Below are 25,265 nucleotides of genomic sequence, written 5' to 3' on the forward strand. Positions count from 1 at the left end.
GCAAGGCATGGATGTGTGAATCAAGTCTTCAAATTGCAAGATGATGGTTGGATTAATTTCCCAAACTTGAGAATAACTCCCCAATCAATTTTCCCCATTTGGACGTTTTTGGTCTAGCATGCAGTTAATCATAGAACTTTATTTGGGTGAGGCCCTGATTGGTCCAAGTAGTTGTCTTGGTATGTTGCAAGAGGAAAGTACGTCCTGTAGTTATATCCTGCCTATTTTAGATAATCACCTCTGTGGAATCTTGATAGACCATAAATAACAATTGAAGTGTTTTAAGTATATCATATAATTGCATTTAACCATATATACATTTGTGATTATTTGATATACAGAAGAATTTATCAGTTCATTGTCATTGTTCTCCCTTCTGTTTATAATTCTTCATTTTTCCAAAGTTGATAGCTGAAGATGTGGACAGTCCTCCCAATGGACAGATATCTTTCTCCATTATCAGCGGAGATCAAAATAATGAATTTGCAATTGATCCTGGCTTGGGACTGATTAAAGTTAAAAACAGATTGGACCGAGAACGGGTAAAGTCAACCAGTTTCATTGCTTCTCCATTGCTTTCTTCATGCAGCTAGTATTAATAATTGAAAAATACCTACAGATTTATGTTATAGAAGTAAAAAATATATTTCGCAGGATTATTATTTGGCATTTTCCTAAGCAGACACTGCCATAGCACGGGAATAATGCTAGGAAGAAGAAGATTCTTTGGCACTTTCCCATTGCTTTTCTGTTTAAACACCCTCCTTTCCCAGTATCCTAATCCCAGTTTGTAGTATTTGCTACATTTCTGACATGATTGTAGAAGCTTGGAGTTCCTATTTTTCAGAAAAAATACAAATTAAATAGAGAGAGATACAGGTCAGACAAAAATAAACATGCAGCTTTCTTTGAGGTGCTTTCTTAAGAATTAGTACAGTTCAGGTGATACAGGGGTGAAGGTGTATTGAACCAAAACTGAGATGCCTCAAGTTCAAGCCAACCACAAAAATTCACCGGGTGATTTTAGGCCAATATATCTTAGTTCAATCTACCTTGTGTAATTTTTGTGAGGATAAAATATATGAATATGTAAACTACCTTGAGATTCTGAAGAATAGGTGGAACATATATCTAAGAATGGAATGGAATGGAATGGAATGGAATGGAATAGAGTAGAATAGAATAGAATAGAATAGAATAGAATAGAATAGAATAGAATAGAATAGAATAGAATAGAATAGAATAGAATAGAATAGAATAGAATAGAATAGAATAGAATAGAATAGAATAGAATATTCTGTATTGGCAAAGTGTGATATAAAAATAGCACAAGTGTGTCATAAACATATTACAAGATATAAAAAACATATATAACCCATTTTCGCTATTTTAGAGTTTCTGCAACCCTAGTTATTGCATGTTTCACATTTACTTTCTGAATGGATTAGTTTGTATACAGGGCTGACTGGACGCTGAGCTTTTCGATCAGAAGGTCGGCAGTTTGGCGGGTCGAATCCCGAGTGCCGCATAACAGAGTGAGCACCTGTTACTCGTCCCAGCTTCTGCCAACCTAGCAGTTCGAAAGCACGTAAAAATGCAAGTAGAAAAATAGGGACCACTATGGTGGGAAGGTAACAGCATTCCGTGCGCCTTTGGCATCTAGTCATGCCGGCCACATGACCACGGAGACATCCTCGGACAAGCGCTGGCTCTTCGGCTTTGAAACGGAGATGAGCACCGGCCCCTAGAGTCGGAAACGACTAGCACGCATGTGCGGGGGAACCTTTACCTTTTAAATACAGTGAATGGATGAGGCAGGCAGGCAAGGATAATCAGGACCTTGGAGAGCTCAATGCACTGAAGGCAGGCTGGGTTAACTGTCCCCTCAATATGAACAACTTTCCTTCCAGCACTCAGCTAAGCTCATGCTAAGGCTTTATTTAATAAAGCTAAAAGGCCAGTATTTCCTTAGCTCCAATCCAAAGGGCTGCTGAATTTTAGACTGAAAAAGCTCATTATCCTTTCTAAGGCCTGCATAGCTGGGAAATTGCAGGAACTATAGAAGGACCTGAAAGGAAGACGTGGGAAGACAAATCCAAACCGTGAAATCATCGTAATGGATACCATAGTAGGGTAACCTGGAGTTCAACGCCTTTGTTAGGGATTGAGACTAGAGAAGACAAAGACTTCCCAAGTCCCTTAAACTCCAGAGTGTACAGTTAGTCCTCGGCTTACGACCAAAACTGAGCCCAAAATTTCCATTGCTAAGCGAGACAGTTGTTAATGGAGCTTTGCCCCATTTTTCTTGCCACAGTTGCACTGCAGTTGTTAAGTCCATAACATGGTTATTAAGTGAATCTGTCCACCCCATTGACTTTGCTTGTCAGAATGACCCCCGGGCACTACAGCCATAACAAATATGAGCCAGTGGCCAAGCATCAGAATTTTGATCACCTGACCCTGGGAATGCTGCAACGGTCATAAGTGTGAAAAATGTTCATAAGTTACTTTGTTCAGTGCCGTTGTAACTTTGAATGGTCACTAAATAAATGGTTGTAAGCCATGGACTACCTCTCTGGAGGAGCTGGCTATTTGGGTTGTAACACTAAACTACGATTTATTGCTATGGGAACAGTCTCCAATACCTCTTGACTCTTCTTTCCTCTATTGCATCTTCAGGTAAGACATAGAAAGGTCTTCCCAATCCTTGCAATTATTTCAAAGCAAAAAAGTTATGAGAAGTAGTTTAAGGCAGGGGTGAAGCTTCCCAGATTGAACCAATGAATATCAGGAGTAGAACACTGAATTTTGGTGGATGGGCTTTGCTACTGATTGCCCAGCGGGAAATCCTGGAAAAGGTACGCGTTAAGCCTACAGTTGACTTAACATCCTTGTAGAAGTCACCATCCTTCTCCAAGCATCCCCCAAATAAGCCTAAATTTTTGAATTAAAAATTTCAGCTTTGCTATAATGATTATGTTATTACCCTATTCCCTGCTGTCTTTAAAACCTATAATTCCAACTACAAAATAATATTTGTTTCTTCGTTTAGGGAAACAAGCCAGTACTGTAAACCTGGAATCAAAGTTCTATGCCTCTTTGGCCTCATTCAAAATGTTCTCTAAGAGCTACGGGTTCATAATTTTAAAGCATGATGTCTGTTTAGTTTGGCAGCCCACTCAATAGCAAGCCAGAGAGAGCCATGTGGAAATAGCAGAGAAAAAGGAGGAAGGATGAAAGAGGAATGGCTGCTACTAATTTTGAACTAGTATTAATAATTGTCCCACTTTCAGCTGCTGTCACCTTCGCTTGGCATCTGCCTACCAAACTCTCAGATGGTTCTAGAGAATGTGTTAGCCACCAATAAGTTAAAGCTCCACTCTAGATCAGTGTAACACTGTAATTTATCTGAGTTCAGGCAGGAAGTTTTAGTGTTGGAGGAAGACCGCGATTATGCAAACTGGATCTCTGTGTCAAAGACAGCAAACTGATCTAGCTGCAAAACACCAGATAAGCACTAGATGGTGCCAAAAAGGTACTAAAATCTATATCCTGCAATGTACTGGGGGGGGGGGCTTTGGTTGTGTCCATCCCTAATTTGACAGTCCTAATGCAATAGACATTAGCATACAGTTAGCACAGATGCAGTAGTACAGTATTGTGCCAAAATGAAGTTTATTGCTGCAAAGTCCATTTCATCCCCTATTTCATCGGCATGGTTGATCGTGCCAAATAAGCCTCCTTGAAGAACAACTCTTCCAACCACACAATGCTAACATGAGGTGGAAAACCAGAGTAAAATCATCAGAAGATGGATATAACTTTTTTCACAGAACTAAATCTTGCAAGGGGAAGTGTAGGTAGTTCTCAACATGACCACAATTGAGCCCAAAAGTTCTGTTGGTAAGCAAAACAATGATTAGGGGGCTGGACTAGAAGACCTCCAAGGTCCCTTCCAGCTTCTATTCTATTCTATTCTATTCTATTCTATTCTATTCTATTCTATTCTATTCTACTCTACTCTATTCTACTCTACTCTACTCTACTCTACTCTACACTATTCGTTTTGGCCCATCTTACCACTTTTCTTGGCACAGTTGTGAAGTGAATCACTGCAGTTGTTAAGTTAGTAACACAGCTATTAAGAGAATCTGGCTACCCCATTGACTTTTCTTGTCAGAGGATCACAAAAGTTGATCACATGATCCTGAGACACTGCAACTGTCATAAATACTGAACATGTCAGTGTATTTGTTGGACACTGTCCCAAGGTGCTTTTTCAGGAAGCAGCTGGACATTCTTGGGTTTTTCTTTGAAGACGTTTCGTATCTCATCCAAGAAGCTTCTTCAGCTCTGACTGGATGGTGGGGAATGGAAGGATTTATACTCCTTCCACCTCCAGTCCAGCTGCCTCTTGCAAAAACACCTTGGGACAACAAGGGGATGGAATATAAATCCTGGATGACTGAGAATCTCCATAGACAGTTATGGGAACTGCAACTGTCATAAATACATGTCAGTTGCCAAGCATCCAGATTTTTATCCCGTGACCATGGGGATGCTGCAACAGTTGTTAAGTGTGCAGAAGGCTCATAAGTCACTTTTTTCAGTGCTGTGTGCAACTTGGTCGCTAAAGAAATGGTTGTAAATTGGGGATTACCTGTAAAGCTTCGTTCTCATATAGAAGATGACATGTACACTTCCAACTAATTTTCTTTAAAACAGCATAGAAGTGGTTCTTCTGGATGATGATGAAGATAAAGTAATGATGGTGTTTATCAATTTACTCTGCAGTCCTGCCATGTCCATGTACTAATCCAGGCCAGCCCTATTTAACATTTCAGAGATCCACCAAGTTCAGCTGCAGGCTATGTTTTCTTGAAAGAAGAAAAATATCTCCACTGGGGGGGGGGGGAAATGCTCTATTTGCCTCAAGGCTGCTTAATGCAAAAGAAAAAACATACTTCCCATATTAGTACCACAGCCAGCTGGAGCTATCAATATTTGAATCACCATTATAAATAGTTTGCCAGCCGAAGGCAGGCAAAGCAGAGGGGTGGGTGGATCTGCTGCCATCTGTGGACTGTGGGAAAAGTCTTGAGGAAGAATTAAGCAGTTGCATTGAAATTTAGTAGGATTTCAGCAAAACCTCCAACACAGAAGTCTGGCAGTTCGGAATGAAGCCTTGAATTTTGCAAGCCCTAATTGCACACATCTCTGGACAAGATAGGTAGCACATTAAATAAACACATGCATGCATGCATACATCCGTACATACATACAGGTATACGAATCTAGATTCAAATGACAACCAATATGGGCAGCACTTTAAATATATCTATACATCAGAATATAGATTCAAATGACAACCAATATGGGCAGCACATTAAATACATCTATACATCAGAATATAGATTCAAATGACAACCATTACAGGATTGCACACAACATCAGTGTGGCATCCCAAGAGTTAAATTGCTTTAAGGTGATGTAGGCCAGGGCTTTTCAACCTTTTCACTCATTGTACCACTTTTAGGATATGGCAACATCTGAGTACCACCAGTCGCCTAGCAAGGTGTCAAAAATGTGATGACCAAAAAAAAAAGTGATGAAGTACAGGTAGTCCTCGACTTACAACAGTTCACTTAGTGACTGTTCAAAGTTACAATGGCACTGAAAAAGTGCCCCCCAAGCCACAGCCGAGCAAGACGGCTGCCTGCCTGCCCGGAGGTGCTCTTCCTCCTGTCCGAGGTTTTCATTGTTGTGAGCATTTCTGTTGAGGATTGGCAGCGGGGGTGGGGTGGGGGTGTTTGGTTTTTATCCCCCTTCCCCATCTGCTGGGTGGTTGCAGCAGGTTTTGGTCACTTCACATGACCCTGGGACACTGTGACCATCATAAATATGAATCAGTTGCCAAGCACCTGAATGCAAATCACAAGACCCTGGAGATGCTGCAACATTCCAGCTGATTGGCGCTTCTTCTGGGCTCAGAAGCACCAGGATCAGTGCCGAGCTCCAGCTGGAGCCTGGTGCTGATCCTGGCGCTTCTGCTGAGCCCTGAGAGCCCTGCAGCTCCAGCCGTCTCTCGCTCAGGCTTGTGTGGTGCTGCCACAGGTTCAGCTCATTCCCCTCCCCCGCTACCACTTTTCTAGGATGGTCGCGTACCACCTGCCAGGTGCCAATGTACCACAGGTGATACCCGTACCACTGGTTGAAAAGCCCTGATGTAGGATGCTCATAGCCCTGCATGTTGCAGAGCATATTTTTGCCTTAAAAATGGGTAGTTGGCCCATCATCCTGTACTCCACCCACACCGCTTCCCCCACTTGTCCATCATGCATGTTTAACAAAACTAAAGGTAGACCTCAACTTATGACCACAACTGGGATGAGAATTTCTGCTGCCAAGCACGTCAGTTGTTAAATGAGTTGCATCCAATTTTACGACGCTTTTTTGGCTACAGTTGTTAAGCGAATTACTGCTGTGGTTAATAAATCATGCGCTCATGCGATCACCAATGGGATCACAGGACCATCATAAATATATGTTGGTTGCCAACCACCCAAATTTTGATCCCGTAACCATCGGGATGCTGCAATGGGTCGTAAGTGTGAGGACAGGTCATAAGCCACTTTTCCCAGGGCTGTTGTAACTTTGAATGGTTGCTAAACAAATGCTTGTAAGTCAAAGACTACCTATAATTTCATCGTATGTCATCCACTACTCTCAGTAACTCTGCAGCTGCTACCTGCAGAAACCTGTGAACAGTTTGGGGATGAACTTATATAGAATAGAATAGAATAGAATAGAATAGAATAGAATAGAATAGAATAGAATAGAATAGAATAGAATAGAATAGAATAGAACTGGAAGGGACCTTTGAGGTCTTCTAGTCCAGCCCCCTGCTCAAGCAGGAGGACCGATACCAGGGGTAGGCAACCTTGGCTCTTTTATGACTCGTGGACTTCAACTCCCAGAATTCCTGAGCCAGCCATGCTGAGGGGAAAGGGAGAGGTTTCCAAGCTGAGCCATGCTGGCTCAGGAATTCTGGGAGTTGAAGTCCATGAGTCATAAAAGAGCCAAGGTTACCTACCCCTGACCTATACCATCTCAGACAGGTGATTGTTCAGTCTCTTCTTTAAAACTTCCAGTAATGGGGTGCCCACAATTTCTGAAGGCAAACTGTTCCACTGGTTGATTGGCCTCACTGTCAGAAAGTTTCTCCTTAATTCCAGGTTACTTCTTTCATCAGCTTCCAAACATTGTTTCTCGTCCTTCCCTCTGGTGCTCTACATAAAATAATGCAGGGTTGGGTAACCATGCTTTTATCCAAACTGAAGCCAGTGGGGATACATCCCAATAAACAAAGTGAGCATCATTAATGTCTAGATCAGGGGTCCTTGGCTCTTTTATCACTTGTGGACTTCAACTCACAGAATTCCTTCTTAAAGTCATATTAGGCGAGAAGTCTGCTTCTTGCCCCAAAGCTAGGACATCAGAGTGAAGATTTTCACATAGATTTATGTATATCAGGAGTTTACAATCGTTAACCATATAAGGAGCATTACAATCATTATTTTATTTTATTCTGTTCCATTTTTTTGCCTTTGAGTCAGTGTCAACTCCTGGCAACTACAAGGTCAAATCCCTGCAGTTTTCTTGGCAAGATCTTTTTTAGAAGTAGCTTGCCTTGGCCTCTTTCCTAGGGTTGAGAGAGAGTGACTGGCCAAAGTCACTCAGCTGGCTGGGCCTAAAGAAGGATTAGAAGTCATGGTCTCCTGGTTTCTAGCCTGATGACTTAACTGCTACACCAAACTGCCTCTTCTTCTTCTTCTTCTTCTTCTTCTTCTTCTTCTTCTTCTTCTTCTTCTTCTTCTTCTTCTTCTTCTTCTTCTTCTTCTCCTCCTCCTTCTCCTTCTCCTTCTTCTTCCATATCCATTATCGGACGTTGGCCATCATGTTGGCGATCCTATGTTTATCAGCAGCCGCATGAAAAAGTGTGGCTGAGTTTTGTCCAAACCAGTCCCTTAGATTTTGAAGCCATGATGTTCTTCTTCTGCCTGGACCTCGTTTGCCTTCAATCTTTCCCTGGAGGATTAAATGGAGTCTGCCGTATTTTTCTGGGTGTCGCATCCCATGTCCGAAATCTTCTAAACTTTCGTTTTTTAATTGTTTCGATGATTTCCCTTGGCTTTCCCAGGCGGCTTATCACCTCCTCATTTCTGACTTTGTCAACCCAGCTCATACGTAACAGCCATCTGTAAATCCACATTTCAAATGCTTCTAGTCTCTTCCAGTGGCCACCTGTCAGAGACCAACTCTCTACTCCAGGGTTGTCCAACTGCCGGCCCGTGGGACAGACGCGTCATCTGGAAGCCACGGCCACCCCATTGCCGGCAATGGCAAAACAGTCCCGATACGTCACGTGACGTCGTGAGACGTCGTCTGCTCTACTCCGTAGAGCAGGATAGAAAAAATATTAACATTTGACAAGCTCTGATTTTCAATCTTAGGCTTACATTGCGACTGCAGAAGGCCTTTTTCAATTTGAAGAATTCTGTTCGAGCTTTCTCTATCCTTGTCTTTACTTCAATGGTCCCGTCCCAGCTTTCGTGTAAATTAGAACCGAGGCACTATATCCATTTAATTAGTATCCTTAAATAGAAGACTTTTTAAAAAAAAATGGTACACTTAACACCTTATTTCTGCAATCCTTTCTCTTTTTTTCTGAATATTTACATATTTTAAATCTAGGAAACCAAGTGTTGTGTTGGCATGAGATATTTTACTTGTTGGGCACAGTAGTTCACAGGGCTGGCTTAAGCCTGCAGCTATCACAGGAAACACCGTAGCCATGGTGTGGTTTTTAGAAATAAATTTTGGAATCTATTCTTGTAATACAATTGATCGGGCTGCCTAAGTCTCTATTTGATAGCTGTGGGCGTTTGAAAGCATTTTTGTGGACAGATACTTCTGAAAACTAGAATAGCTGATATTAAATTTCTTATGTAAGATGCTTAGGTGTTCGTTTTGTTTAAGTACTCCATTATGTGCAGTTTGCATCATCTCTAGGAGCAATTTTAATAGACTGGAGCCATTATGTTTATGGATTTTTTTAACTAAAGAAGTAATTGAGTCACATTGAAGGCTGAAAATGCAGAACTGCCAATATTCAGAAGCCAAATAGGGCAGTCCAGACACTTGTATTAGACCACCTGGTACTCTTTGTTGAAAACTAGGGATGTCACAGCTTTTGCTTATAATGACTGAGGATGGCGGGAACCCAAAACACCTTGAGGGCATCAAATTCTTTCACTATTTGAATTTTTCTAATAGAATCCTAGAGGAAGAAAGCAGATCATTCCCCTTCAGTCTGTTGAAGGTATTTTCTGAGTTACGTTCTTTGGTTAATCAGTCAGTCTCTACATGTTTTGCAATATTTCAGTTTTTCCTACTGCCTAACTGACTATCTAGTATTCCAGTTGATAAAACCATGCTCTTTCAAACATCACCACTGCATAGCTGGGAAGATGAGAAGCAAATACACAGGTGGTCCTTGACTGATGACCAATCGCTTAGCAACTGTTCAAATTTACGATGGACCTACCTTGAGAGTAGTTATAAGCTGGATTTCAATGCTTACAGTTCCTCCTTTTTCATGGTCACATGACCGAACTCAGGACGCTCAGCAACACGGCCACATTTACGACCACTTGCAGTGGCTTGTGGTCACGTGACCACGTTTTAGCTACCGTTTTGCTGAAAACCAGAACTTCCTTAGCCACCACCAGAAAAAAGATAGGCCACATCGGACCATCTTACAATCGTCACGACTTATGACTATGATGGGCAGGTGCCATTCTGGTCATAAATCGAGGGCTACAGGTAGTCCTCGACTTACGACCACAATTGAGCCCAAAATTTTCATTGCTAAACAAGACAGTTGTTAAGTGAATTTTAATGACCTTTCTGGCTACCCTTGTTAAGTGAATCACTGCAGTTGTTAAATTAGCAACACGGGTTATTAAGTCAATCTGGCTTCCCCGTTGACTTTGCTTGTCTGACGCTCGCAAAAGGGGATCACATGACCCCTGGGAACACTGCAACCTCCATAAATACATGCCAGGCATCTGAATTTTGATCACACGACCATAGGATGCTTCAGTGGTCATAAGTGTGAAAAACGGTCATAAGTCACTTTTTCCAGTGCTTCTGTAACTTCAGACAGCCACTAAATGAATGGTTTTAGTTGAGGACTATCTTGCCCGTTTATGTAAGCAAATAGTGTTGTAACTTCTGTGGGGAAGCAGCTGTCTGGATCAGAACTGTGGAAGATTTGAACCTTCCCACCCAACAATCTGCTGTGTGAGAATGAAAACAGGATGGGGCAGTGGATGTACATGCAATTATGCAGATGCACATATATTTATGGGTTGTGGTACCATGCTAATCACCAGTCGTTTCCGTTTGCATGGCTCCCAAAGGCTCCACAGATATCAGTAAAGTACTGTAAAAATGGGTCATCTCTACCTTAGTAGAATGGAGAAGGAGAGAGAGAGAGAGAGAGAGAGAGAGAGAGAAAGATAAGGAAGTGAAGGGAAAATAAAGCAAACATCAACTAGTTAAACAAGTGTTTTAACCAGTCTAAGGATGGAGATTGGAGACCGGTTAAATTAAGATGTCAGAAGCTCTTGATAGGAGAACTGTATCCGACAATCCATTCTTGTTCCTGGCTTCTTCCGAATTCCTCTTATTTGTGAGCTATTACAGGATTGATTCTTTCCTGTTCAGCAGTCCTTTGTCGTTATTTGAAAAATCCCCCTATATCCTCTTCCGAGAAATGTGGAATTTATTGGAATTAAACATGTGGAAAACATAGAGCCTGTGGACACTATTGGAAAAACTTACAAACTAATTCAGGGCAAGAATGTTTACCTCCCTTTTTTTGAAACTTACTTACGCTGCCAAAACAGCAGTGAAGAAAGCAGGGCTTTATAAGCTTATTGAAGCTTTATTATTATTATTTTTCTCTTTATCTCCTCTTTTTTGGACATGCGTTTGTTTGTTTACTGCTGCTGCACCAGTAAAAATCCTTCACTTAGAACAGAAAATGTGAAATCCATTCTGCTTCTTGAGAATTCTTACAACTTTTGCATACTTATTTATTTGTACCCCGCTTGTATTACTTTTGCAAATAACCCGAGGCAGTGAACAACATATCCTGACTCCTCCTATTTTACACACAACTACAACCCTGTGAGGTGGGTTGGGCTGAGGAAGAATTGCTGGCCCAAAGTCATCCAGCCAGTTTCCATGGTTACCGCAGGACTTGAACTTACAGTTTCCTGACTTCTAGCTTGGTGTCTTAACCACTGGACCAAACTAGCTCTCTCTACTGATTGTAAAAAAAAGAGATTTGAACCCTTTTCTCCATTAATGTAATTTTTTTCTTTTTAACGTTTGTGCAGGTTTCAGGATATTCATTAGTCGTGCAGGCCCAAGACAGTGGTAAACCTCCTTTGACAGCCACAGTGACGGTCAATGTTGACATTTCTGATGTGAACGATAACAGTCCTGTTTTTACACCTGCCAATTATACAGCTGTGGTTCAGGTAAGTTGATCCAACACATCCCAAAGGGCCCTCTCTTCTGACCTTTAAGATATAAAGATGTTTGCATCCAATTTCAATCCCAATTGGTGGCTTATCAGGTTGCAGTGCATTGTATCACATCTTTCTTCACAAGGAAAGGAAGCCACCGTTTCCATAAGCTGCTTCATAAATAGGAATGAGGCTCAAAAGTTCTTGTTTGTTTAGGAGGTCTCTGCAAGTATTCCAAATCTCAGAGAATTTAGGTGGACTTGTTGTTTCGTATTGAACTGCAGAGTTGAATTGTCTAACCTATTGACAATAGGATAAGATGTGGGAAAGGAGAAATTAGTGTAGGTCTGCCTTTTCATACTCATTCCTTTACCCACATTCTCACATACATTCTCAAATAGTAATAAAACACTTGGGTCCTATCAACGCTACCAACTGCTCACACTTTAATGGTGCACAACATATTTACGTCAGTGTTTCTCAACCTCAGCCATTTTAAGGTGTATGTACTCTAACTAGCTGGAAGTTGAAGTTTACACTTCTTACAATGGTTGAGAAATACTGACATAGATAGCAGGGAAGGAACATGGAATAAACTATTTCAGAAAGTTGGCAATCAAGGTAGGATGCCCCTTCTGTTTCTTACTGATAATATATAGTAACCTAGAGCTGAGCTCTTAAATAGAACAAGTTACAGGAGATGGAGGGGTGCCGTGGCCTAGCAGTTAAGATGTTGGGCTGTCAACTGGAAGATTGGCAGTTTGAGACCCAAGCACTGTGTGACGGGGTGAGCTCTCGTTCCTTGCTCCAGCTCCTGCCCACCCAGCAATTCCAAAGCATGCAGATGCAAATAGATGAACAGGTACCACTTGGGTGGGAAGGTAACAGCGTTCCAAGCCTCTCAGCATAAAGTCATGCTAGCCACATGTACACGGTCAACACTGGGTCCCTCGGCCAGGAAACTGGGATGAACACCACCCCCTAGAGTCGGACATGACTGGACAGGAAAACCTTTAGCTTTTACTGGAGATGAAAGTGGAAATGCATCCCTAATTAAAGACTATAATTCTTGCTCTTAAGTGGTCCTCTAAACCAGTCTATAGGTTATGCTAGCAGTACAAAAGGGGGAGGCAAGTGCACATTTTATAACAGATGGCCGATAGGGAAAAAAAAAGCATGTGTGCTATCAAAATGCCATATTCTCACATGTTGCTCATCAGTGTGCCAAGATATATAATTAAAATTCTGTCTCTCATTTTCTCTGCCTCTCTCTTTTGAACGCTGTATTCTGTGATGATGCACAAAGGAAAATAAGCCAGTGGGAACCAGTATTCTGCAATTGGTGGTAACGGATAAAGACTCCTTGCACAATGGCCCCCCGTTCACCTTCGCCATCCTGGCTGGAAACGAAGAGAAAGAATTCACGCTTGACCAGCAAGGCATTTTGCGATCCGCCGTCATCTTCAAACGCATGGTGGCCACTGAATATGTGCTGTGCATTCAGGTAAAAGTTGATTTGTCCATCCCTGCAGAAAATGGCAGAACAACACTATTTAAGCCAGCATCTTTCCTATCCCATGTATCTGTGATCACCTTCATGTGATATTTTTTTAGCAATCTTCCTTACAATACACTTTATGGTGTATTTTTAAATTTTACTCAACAGAAGTAAAATCCATTGCAGGAAAATGAAATTTTGAAGCTGATCATCTTAAGGCTGTCGTTTTTTTGACAGCGGCACTGAAAAAAGCGACTTAGGACCATTTTTCACACTTAGGACCATGACAGCGTCCCCAGGGTCACGTGATTTATTTTCGGATGCTTGACAACCAGGGCTTTTTTTCTCATAGAACGCTCAGAATGAAGTTCCGGCACCTTTTTTTGGATGGAACCTTGTAGGGTAGGCAAGGAGGGTTGTATGACATGTGTGAGTTCCGGCACCTTTTTCTGTTACAAAAAAAGCACTGTTGACAACTAACTCACATTTATGACGGCTGCCGTGTCCCGGGGTCAGGTGATTCCCCTTTTGCGACCTTCTGACGAGCAAAGTCAATGGGAGAAGCCTAATTCGTTTAACAACCGTGTTACTAGCTGAAGAGCTGCAGTGATTCAGTTAACAAATGTGGCCAGAAAAGTCGCAAAATGGGGCAAAATTCACTTAACCAGTGTTTCATTAGCAACATAAATTTTCAGCTCAACTGTGGCCGAAGGCCGAGGATGACCAGTAGTTCTCTAGAAATAATACAGATTAAATTAGAAAACAGGAAATGAAAAAGAGGAAATATGACAGAGAGCTATAAGGTGCAACAAGACTTTTTAGCATAAAAATGAAGAAAATGAACTTGTGTTTTATGATTTTGGAGATTAGACCTGAGATAGATAGATGATAGATAGATAGATAGATAGATAGATAGATAGATAGATAGATAGATAGATAGATAGATAGATAGATAGATAGATAGATGGATGGATGGATGGATGGATGGATGGATGGATGGATGGATGGATGGATGGATGGATGGATGGATGGATGGATGGATTAGACCTGAGATAGATAGATAGATAGATAGATAGATAGATAGATAGATAGATAGATAGATAGATAGATAGATAGATAGATAGATGGATGGATGGATGGATGGATGGATGGATGGATGGATGGATGGATAGATAAGATAGATAGATAGATAGATAGATAGATAGATAGATAGATAGATAGATAGATAGATAGATAGATAGATAGATAGATGATAGATAGATCGATCCTGTCTTGCTCATTGGGGCAGAGGGGGGCTGTTCTCCACAACACTCCGGGTTTCTCATGAGCCCTGGTGGCACAGTGGTTAGAATGCAGTGCTGCAGGCTACTTCCGTTAACTGCCGGCTGCCAGCAGTTCAAGTCTCACCAGCTCAAGTTTGACTCACCCTTCCATCCTTCCGAGGTTGGTAAAATGAGGAGGACCCAGATTGTTGTTGGCAATATGCTGACTCTGTAAACTGCTTAGGTAAAGGTAAAGGTTCCCCCACACGTGCGTACTAGTCGTTTCCGACTCTAGGGGCCGGTGCTCATCTCCGTTTCAAAGCCAAAGAGCCAGCGCTTGTCCGAGGATGTCTCCGTGGTCATGTGGCCGGCATGACTAGACGCCAAAGGTGCATGGAACACTGTTATCTTCCCACCGTAGTGGTCCCTATTTTTCTACTTGCCTTTTTGCGTGCTTTCGAACTGCTAGGTTGGCAGAAGCTGGGACGAGTAACAGGCGCTCACTCTGCTACGTGGCACTCGGAACTCGACCCGCCAAACTGCCGACCTTCTGATCGACAAGCTCAGCGTCCTAACCCACTGCTTAGAGAGGGTTGTAAAACACTGTGAAGCAGTATATAAATCTAAGTGCTATTGCCATTTGCCCCTTGGGAAAATTACTTGCCCCCCACTGGGATAGATTGTAGAAAGAAGACAGTCTTGATGTAACTTTAGAGAGGGAGGTTAAATATCATTGTACTTATAATTGCTTTGAAGTATATCAGAAGCCATTTCTTCCTACGTTCATATCTTTATAGTTCTCTCCTTTTTTTTCTGTTTTGTTTAGGTCATCGTTTTTTCTTATAACCCCCACAAAATATTGTTTTACTATGTAAGCAAAAACTCAATGTTCTGATTGTAATCCAAATTTAAGTTTTATGAGCTACATAAAAAAAATATAGATGCCAATCACATCCATAAACAGTTATATCCTATTTTGGAGCTTGTAAACTCTGGCTGCAGCTTTTTGCCATTTGGGAAATAGATCACAAAGAGAAGTTTTTTTTCTTCCAAGAGAAAGAAAGGGAAGATTTCCCCAGCTGTTCTGTACCTTCAAATTATGCGCGGGCCACCTGTTACAAATAGGTGTTCCATTTTTACCAAGAAATAACTGGAAATGTGATGTGTTGTGTTTTTTTCAATTCAACATTAGCAAAGCTGGCATTCTTGCAGCTGAATTCTTACACTGTTGAAGGTCTAGCGTGCTTTTCTTGACTATTTTCTCCATTATTTTCATGGTAGTCTAAAGCACAGCCTGAAAGTGATCAATGACATCTTTGAGTGATGTTCAGTCTTCTAAACCCAATCTTAATTCCTTGTTTCAGAAGCTGGATGTGGGAGGAAGAATAACTTTAAAGCATAGTGTCTAGCATTTCAAAGCTAGAGTACATATTTTACTTGCGGAAATGGTCAGCTTTTCTTCTCTCACCTCAGAATCCCATCTTGCAAGGGGGGGGGAAGAAGCCTTGGCTTATGATAACAGAAAGCCCATTGATGCATGAATATCTAGTTATATTTATTTATTTATTTTATTTTATTATATTTGTATACCGCCCTTCTCCCGAAGGACTCAGGGCGGTAAACAGGGCAATACATGTTAAAAAACAAGAATACAAAAGTTAAAAAAGATTAAACAAGATGCCCAAAAACTATAACAATAAGTTAAGTTAAAATACATAAAAAACAATAAAACCCAAACCCATCACCCATCAGGCCAGGCCGGCTTGTTCGAACAGGTAAGTCTTTAGATCGCGCCGGAAGGAGCGAAGGTCGGGCGCCATCCGGAGCTCAACCGGAAGATGGTTCCATAAATAGATGGTTCCATTATACCCCTTCCTTCTAAGACAGACATGTCAAACACAAGGCCCGGGGGCCGGATCCGGCCCGCGAAGTGGTTTCATGTGGCCCGCGAAGCCATCCTGGAAACAGTGAGGGAACGGCCCCCACTGCCTTGGCCCTGGCCCAGAGACCCTCCTTCTGCCAGAGACCTTCAGATCTGTCCCACTCCTGCCCGGGCCCCCATAGGCACCCTTGAGGCGAACGATGTAGAGCTGGCCACGCCCACCCAGTAGGCCACGCCCACCCTGGCCACACCCACCCGGCCCCCTGAGGGCAACCGCAATGCCGATGCGGCCCTCAATGAAATTAAGTTTGACACCCCTGTTCTAAGATATGGTTATATGGTGATTCTCAAGTCATCCAGTTCATGGTTGTCCCAAAGGTGCTTTTCCAAGAGGCAACTGGACTTTCTTTGTTTCTCCTTGAAGACGTTTCGCTTATCCAAGAAGCTTCTTTGGTTCTGACTGAATGGTGGGATTCTGACCCACCATTCAGTCAGAACTGAAGAAGCTTCTTGGGTGAGAAGCAAAACATCTTCAAGGAAAAAAAAACCCAAAGAAAGTCCAGTTGTACAGTACTGTATTATTTCTCCTTCCAGGTTGCCTTCCACTTACGGCTTAATGCTTAGCAACCATTCGAAATTATGATGGACCCTCCAAAAAAACTACTTACAACCCAGTTTAAAGATCTAACGTTGCCCCTCCCCCCCTCCCAAAGTCACCTGATTGCATTTTAGGCACTCAGTAAATGGTCTGCATTTATGGCTGTTTGCAGTTCCCCACAATCACATGATCATGGTTTAGGATGGCTTGGCCAGAAAACGGCACTTGCCTCTGGTTTCCAACAAAAAGCAGCCCCTAGCAAACGATGGATTTGCTTAACAACTGCCATGGAAAAGATCATATAATTAGGCCCAGTCACAATGTGATCTGCTTTATGACCATCATCACTTACAGCCATAATTGCCAGATTCAATCACTTGAAATCTACCGATAATAAAATAAGGGTACCATCTCGCAGATGCATCCAGATACAAGTTTCACTGAGAAGCAAATTATGTTGAACGCAAAGTACAGGTAGTCCTCGGCTTACCGCCGTTTAGTTTAGGGTCCATTCGAAGTTAAGATGGCATCCGAAAAAGTGACTTTATGACTGGTTCTTTCGCTTGACACCTTTGCAGCGTCATCATGGTTACATGATTAAAATTCAGTCACTTGGCGACTGGCATGTACTTCTGATGGTTGCACTGTCCCGGGGTCGTGTGATCAACCATTAGCAACCTTCCCAACTGGCTTCCAACAAGCAAAAGTCAATGGGGGACGACAGAGTCACTCAAGGATCATGTGGTTCTCTTTAACAACCACAGTGATTCGCTTAACCACTGTGGGAAAAAGGTCACAACACGGGGCAAAGCTCACTTGACAACTGCCTGGCTTAGCAACAGAAATTGTGGGCTCAATTGCGGCCACATGTCGAGGACTACATGTGTGCAATTTTATTCTGAAAGTAAAATAGACGACAAATGCTGTTTTTTTTATTGAAAAGTTTTAAAATACATTTTATCTTTAACAATCCCCCCTCCCCCCCTACCTATCCCTCCCTACTCCTCCCCCCTTCCCCCCCTCCCCCCCCCCGACTTCCCAGAGCTAAGTACAGGGTATAAAAACAAAAAACAATCATAAACATCCATAGGCTACCAACAATAAATTCTTAAATCTATCACTCTCTAGCTCATATAAGATAACTACAAACAATACTAATATTACATATAAAGAAAAAAAAGAAAATAGAAAGGAAGACTTATTCAAATGCTAAATGAAATTTTTTAGTCCCATATTTTTTCTGGATATATTCAATCCATTTTCTCCACTCCATAATATAACGTTCTTGCGAATGATCTTTCAAATAAGCCGAGATCTTTGCCATCTCTGCCAGATCAGAAACCTTTAAAGTCCATTCTTCTATAGTCGGCAATTGCTCCTTCTTCCAATATTGACCTATTAAAAGTCTTGCTGCTGTAATTAAATTCAACATCAACTTAGTGTCCACAACAGTAGCATCTGTAATTATTCCCAACAAAAAGAGTTGCGGACAAAACTTTATCCTTTGCTTGAAAATCTTCTGCATATTCCACCAAATTTTTATCCAAAAAGCCTTGACCTTCTTACAGGTCCACCATATATGAAAATATGTTGCATCTTCGCCACCACACCTCCAGCATTTTGGCTGATAATTCGGATACATATACTTGCAAGCTTTTTAGGATCTAAATGCCATCTATAAAACATTTTATAAAAGTTCTCTCTTAAGTTTTGAGCTTGTGTAAATTTTACGTTCCTCACCCAGATCTTTTCCCACGTGTCCATTGTAATAACTTCTTGGATATTCTGGGCCCATTTTATCATACAATCTTTAACAAGTTCTGTTTCTGAGTCAATTTCTATCAATGCAAGATATATCCGTTTAATATGTGCTGGACCCTGATTTCTAATTTGCTTTATCAGATTTTCATCAGTCATTGTGAAACCATTTTTCTGGTCTTCTTTCCACCTGGCCCGTAGCTGAGTATATTGAAACCAAGTTTGAACAATCTTCTCATCTCGCAAGAGGTTATACGGCTTCAAACACCAGACATTTCTTTCCAAACTTAAAATCTCCTTATACGTAGTCACATCATGTTTGAAACCAACATTTATGTTTTCTATTGCGTGTTTTGGAATTGCCCACAATGGCATCTTACAGTCTAACTTATGCAAATGCTGTTGAGGTTGGAGAAGGTTTACATTTTCTGCCTTGCCTTTCTTTTTTCCTGTAAGAGCAGAACGGAGACCTCCGGTGCTTAAAATGCTACGGACTAGACCAGGGGTAGGCAACCTTGGCTCTTTTATGACTCATGGATTTCAACTCCCAGAATTCCTGTGCCAGGCTCAGGAACTCTGGGAGTTGAAGTCCATGAGTCATAAAAGAGCCAAGGTTGCCTACCCCTGGACTAGACTGTGCATTGAAATAGCAGTTCTTGTCCTTGATTACATTTGCTTAGGATGTAATTACAATCCAGAGGTTTCTTTTCAATGCTCACGGACTACTGTATGGCAATGAAACATGCAACTTGCAGCTGTGCTTTGCTAGGCATGAGGGCCTTACTTGTTTCACGAATGAAGGCAAATATACGCGTCCCAGGATAACATTGCAGGATCCAATCTGAGTCAGTCACTGGGACCAGAGGTTTAGTCCTCCAGAGTTTTGGACTCATTCTGGAGGCCATCCTCAAGGAACTTGTCTCTCACTAGAGAGAGAAAACACATTCTAGTGAGAGAGAAGTTCCCTGGGGACGTCTATGGAGATTCTCAGTCCTCCAGGTCATGGTTGTGCCAAAGATGCTTTTTCAAAAGGCAACTGGACTTTGTTTTTCCTTGAAGACGTTTTGCCTCTCATCTCAAAACACTTCGAGGAAAAACAAAAGTCCAGTTGTTTTCTGACAAAGCACCTTTGGGATTCCCTGAGGATGTGCTCCAGCACGAATCCAAAAGCTCGGAAGATTAAACCTCTTGTGCCGGTGACTGTCCCAGTTTTGGTCCTGCTTATTCGTTATTTGTTCTGCTATAGATTTGCCATCAACCTTTGGCTATGGAGATTTTGAAATTCTTCTGAAGAAAAAGCTGCCCAGATGTTTTTCATTTCCCTTACCGGGCAACGTTGAAAGGGTTGTTTGTGCGACATCATTGAGTTTTCAATTTCTCATTTCTTGAATTAGGCAAAGGATTCAGGAAAACCTCAGCAGATTTCCCACACCTTCATTCAGATCCGGGTGATCGAAGAAAGCATCCACAAGCCAACAGCCATTCCCCTGGAGATTTTCATTGTGACTATGGAAGATGACTTCCCGGGAGGTGTTATCGGAAAGATCCATGCGACAGACCAAGATGTGTATGATGTCCTCACCTACGGCCTGAAGTCGGAGCAGAAAAGTTTGTTCAAGGTTAACAACCATGATGGAAAGATCATTGCCCTCGGAGGGTTGGACAATGGGAAATATATCCTGAATGTATCTGTCAGCGACGGGCGGTTCCAGGTCCCCATGGATGTGACTGTCCACGTCGAGCAGTTAGCCCAGGAGATGTTGCAGAACACCGTCACCATCCGTTTCGAGAACATCTCCCCGGAGGATTTTGTGGGTCTTCACATGCATGGCTTCAGGCGTACCCTGCGCAATGCCGTCCTCAGCCAAAAGCAAGATAGCTTGCACATCATCAGTATTCAGCCTGTGGCAGGCAGCAATCAGCTTGACATGCTCTTCGCGGTTCAGATGCACACTGGTGGCTTCTACAAGCCGGCCTACTTGATACAGAAGCTTACCAATGCAAGGCGACACTTGGAAAATGTGATTCGCATCGCTGCCATCCTTGAGAAGAATTGCTCTGGGCTGGATTGTCAGGAGCAGCATTGTGAGCAAAATCTGTCTATCGATTCCCATTCCCTAATGACTTACAGCACGGCAAGGATGAGTTTTGTGTGTCCCCGATTCTACCGAAACGCCCGCTGCTCTTGCAATGGTGAGTGCCCACTTCCCATCTCCCCGAGTCTTGTTCGCCTTCTCCCCATTCAAAGCTACTTTTTTTATTTCTCCGACAATGTGACCAGCATAAGGAACTCAGGTCAGATGCTTAAAAGATCTGATTCCTTCTGATCTTTGTAAAGCAGAAGGCTGAGACTCTAAATTCTCAGGCTCAAACAGGAAAGTCTGATGTTGACGGAGGTCAAAGAAAGCTAGTCAACTTTGACCTCTTGGGAGAAAAGTAGCCAAACTTTCAGGATATGGCCTAATGAAAGAGGTCAGCCGTGTCATGGAAAAGGGTATGAGATTAGGAGGAGGGGGCAAATTTCGGGCCCTGGAAAGCAGTGATTGTGTTAGAACAGTCCCACACAGTCTGCGTTTTTTTTCAGACTGATCAGGGCATCTGACCTGAGCGATAAAGTTTAAAAAGACCTTGACTCGTTTTTCTACTTTGCCAGAGTAATGAAAACCAACAAAGCATGTCGTTAAGTAATTGAGACCAAAGTGGGAGTTCTTGACCTTTCCCAGAGCGTAGTCCTTATTATATAGCCCCTCATTTATTGTTGTTATTTTATATTCACGCAGGCTGTGAAAAAAATATGATCGGAAACTTCTGCACTGTTTTGAAGGTGGCATAACTGCAGCATTTGCTTTTTTTTTGCATGTTAGGCGCTGGGGGAAAAAAAACAAAACAGAAGAGCCTTGTTGAATTAGCCTGAAGGGCCATCCTTGTGGTCCATTAAATGCAGGTTGTATTTTTGGCGTGCCCCTTTCCTAGAATTTTACACCCATAAGAAGGAAACATTGGCAGAAAAATACCTTTGAACTGAAATTAAATCCCCCCCAAAGAGATGCCAACCAAATTTTACATGGCGTAGGAAAGGCTGTTGCAAGGGAGGGTTGGGGGGGGGGAGGAACGTTCATTCTTAAAATATGCATCTTATTCCAAAGCTTATTCCCACAGACAGATGTCATGGACGTTCATTGTTTATGCATGGCAGCTGTGGAGCAATTTCACTTAGTTTACCTTTGATTAGCAGGGATAGTTACCAAAACACCAAATAGGTTTGAAAGATGCAGAAGAATAGGGTTAGTCCTCTCAAGGGTTTTGGACCTTTGTGTTGTTTTGAACAGTAGTCAAAAAAACTAGATGAAGCCGTACAGATCCTTTTACTTCAGTCGGTAAAGTTTATGTTTCAAATTGCCGGAGTTAACTTCATGAAATTAATGAAATGAAATGAAATGAAATTTCTTGCTTGCGGGAACTGGGTCTCTAGCCTAACAAAGAGAAAGACCAGGGGTGACATATTTGAAGGGCTTGTCAGAGAGAAGAAGGGGTCAGCCTATTTTCCCAAGCACCAGAAGGCAGGACAAGAAGTAACAGATGGAAGCTCATCAAAGAGAGAAGCAAGCTAGAACTAAGGAGGCCATTTCCTGTCAGAGAGAACAATTGATCAGTCGAATAACTTGCCTCTAGAAGTTATGGGTGCTCCATCACTGGAGGTTTGCAAGTAAAGATTGGACAGCCATTTGTCTGGAATGGTGTAGGGCAGGGGTCTTCAAACTTGGCCCTTTTATGACTTGTGGACTTCAACTTCCAGAATTCCTCAGCCAGCATATGCTGGCTGAGGAATTCTGGGAGTTGAAGTCCACAAGTCATAAAAGGGCCAAGTTTGAAGACCCCTGGTGTAGGGTCTCTCCTGCTTGAGCAGGAGTTTGGACTTGAAGACCTCCAAAGTCCCTTCCAATTCTGTTATTCTGTTAAGTTATCCAGAAGGTTACATAATCAACCATATGGCCCAAGCAAAAAATAAAATAAAATTGAGTATTGTATTTTCCCCCCTACAAAAGGAATAATTCCCCATTCTAGAATGAAATCACTGCACTAAACTGCAATCTGTGCTAAATTCCACAAATTTTGCAAAGTAATCTTCTTAGTTATTCTTTTCTCCTGCTGATTTACCTTTTTTTAAGCCTCCTTTCAATTCAAGTTGTTCTCTTTTGTTTCCACGCAAGTTTGTCATCTTGCCACATCTACTCTTCTTTGTGTTTCCTGCCCTTTTTAAGGTCTTGTTTTAATGCTTTAAATAATTGTGGGCTGCTCAGAGTTGCAGCATACCCTTTTGATACATAATTATTTATTCTATTTGTATACCGCTGAATCAATAAGGAATCAGAGCGGGTTTCAGCAGTCCAATAAAAACAAACAAACAATTATAACATTCACAATAAACAACCTTTATAAACATTTTGTTGAAAATAGTTAAAAATGAACTGTTGATAGTGGGATTTATTGAATAAAAAGGTTATTTAAGGGAAGATATACAAGATGGGAGGATGGAGATGGTAATTATTGGGTTTCAATTTGCTGCAAAGACTATCAGACGTCACGTCTTTAAATATTTTTTCTTGCTTTTTTAATCACTCAATTTATGTTACCCTTTGAGTCATCTTTTTCTATTTCTTCTTCTATTTTATATCTTTACAAAATGTTCCTTTAAGAAAACCGACTTTAAAAAAATCCACAATACTGTAAGCATCTTAAAATCAAAATTGTAAACGATATAGAACAATGTCCCAAAGTTGAGTCATAGCAACTGCACTTATTTTCTTATTGGTTTGAGATGTTTCACTGCTCATCCAAGCAGCTTCATCAGTCAGAGCAAGTTAGTTAGGCAAAGAGTCATTGGAACATATGACTGAGCTAACCTCAAGAATTTCCTATACAAAATATGTGGCAATATGTTGATGAAGATTCTCAGTCATCCAGGAAAAGTTGTCTGAAAGTCAAGACATGGCAACTGAACTTATTTCTTTGTTGCCTTCTTTGGGGATGCTTAGTCTAGCCATTAAAAATCAGGTTAGAAATGAGGAGACCATGATTTCTAGTTGGGTGACTTCATGCCAGCCACACACTCTCAACCCTAAGAAGGAGGCAATGGCAAATCAGTTCCAGAAAATTTTAGTAAAAAAGTGCAAGGATTTGTCCAATTACCAGGAATCAACCTTGACTGAAACGCATGTGCACACCATGCATGTTCACATGCACACACACACACGCACAAAGGGTCTAGTCTAGTCCATAGCCTTACAATTTCCTATTGGTTTGTTTTCTAAGTACTGGCCTACTTAATTTCCAAACCAAATAAGTTCAGCCTGATGCTAACACCTATGGAGAACATAGTTCTAATCCTATTTAGCTATGAAGATTGGTAGTTGTGGCCTTCTGTAAGGTTTAAAAACTTAATTTTTCAGAGCAACTGGGTAAGGGTATTGAATGAGCCTGTCTGGAAAATTGGTTTAAGATTTTGAGCATGCTGGCTTTTTTACTTCTATTTGTATGGTTTGTACTGTGTTTTCATAGTGCTGCTCTGTTTATTGTTTATTGTCTAGTTCAAATCATAGGGTTATATTTTGCAAGTGGGGTAGTTATAGAAATGACACAGAAATTCCCTAGCCATTATCGGTTCAGCTAACACGTTTCCATTTAATTTTATAATATTGTTTAACAACAAAGGGTTGTTCAGAAGAAGGATGAAATATACTTCAGGTGAATGGTCAAATATGGTTGAAACTGATAAGGGAGAATTGTGCTCATGTGATGCTGAATTGGCTCTCCGTTTGCAAATGATGGTTTCCAGAATCACCATTAATTCTGGTTCACACATAATGCTAAACCATGATGTGATACGTTGGGTGTGGGCATATCTTGAATCAAGCCATTTCATCCATTGTGGCATGAGGATGTGCACATGATCCCCAAGCTGCTGTTTTGTAGTTGCAGAATTGTCTATCGCCAAATGTCAGGGTCTTGAATAGTATCCAGAGCAGCTTTATAAGGCCTTCTGCCAAGCCAATTTGTCTTTTCTAAGGCTCTTAGGAACTTAATTTTGGGCATTGGGCCAGAGTTTTGAGCAAGTTCACCTCTAGGAAGCAAAGTAGAATGTTTCGGCTAGTATCTCCCATTGCAAAATTGCCTCCTCTTTTCTTACGAATTGTTTTGCTTTTTTGGTTTGTTTTGTAATCTATTTGTCATAGTGGTTAAACAGTCATAAAGTTGAATAAATGAATTAAATACCGCTTTCCATAGATATTCAACAGAAATGGAAACCCAAAATAACTGTTATGTTAAGAGACTAACCTTTATAATAGGTTTTACATCACTGAAGACAAAGAGAATCTTCAACTTCTTCTGCCATCCAAGGACTCAGGGGGAAAAAAAATGTGGCTCTTAGATATGCACACAGCAGTTGTGTGTCTTCCTTGGAAGTTCATCACCACCATCCAGTGGATCCTTCAGCGTCCCCGCATCATAGCTTAGCATTTTCTATCCACTTGAATTACGACTCCCACAAGGCGCTGGGTCAGCTTTTAAAAACCATTCTCTAGTAATTTTCTAAACCACTGCAGGAACATTTAGAGCCTTGTGGCTACGGTCATCTCCTAGAGAGGTACTTCCGAGAACCACCGTT

At 41.6% G+C, this 25,265-nt stretch overlaps 1 protein-coding gene across 1 annotated transcript in view; it reads left to right on the plus strand.

The window, feature by feature from the left end:
- Window positions 1-25,265, plus strand: part of FAT3 (FAT atypical cadherin 3) — a gene marked incomplete at both ends in the record, with an annotated part of 451,188 nt that overhangs the window by 360,545 nt on the left and 65,378 nt on the right. The window contains 4 exons of the mRNA XM_083362083.1: window positions 405-542; window positions 11,469-11,612; window positions 12,907-13,104; window positions 19,993-20,791. Of these exons, the coding sequence (XP_083218209.1) occupies window positions 405-542; window positions 11,469-11,612; window positions 12,907-13,104; window positions 19,993-20,791 (1,279 nt within the window). The remainder of the gene's footprint in view (window positions 1-404; window positions 543-11,468; window positions 11,613-12,906; window positions 13,105-19,992; window positions 20,792-25,265) is intronic.

The sequence above is a fragment of the Vipera ursinii genome (genome assembly GCF_947247035.1).
Source record: "Vipera ursinii genome assembly, chromosome: 4".
Lineage (NCBI taxonomy): Eukaryota > Metazoa > Chordata > Lepidosauria > Squamata > Viperidae > Vipera > Vipera ursinii.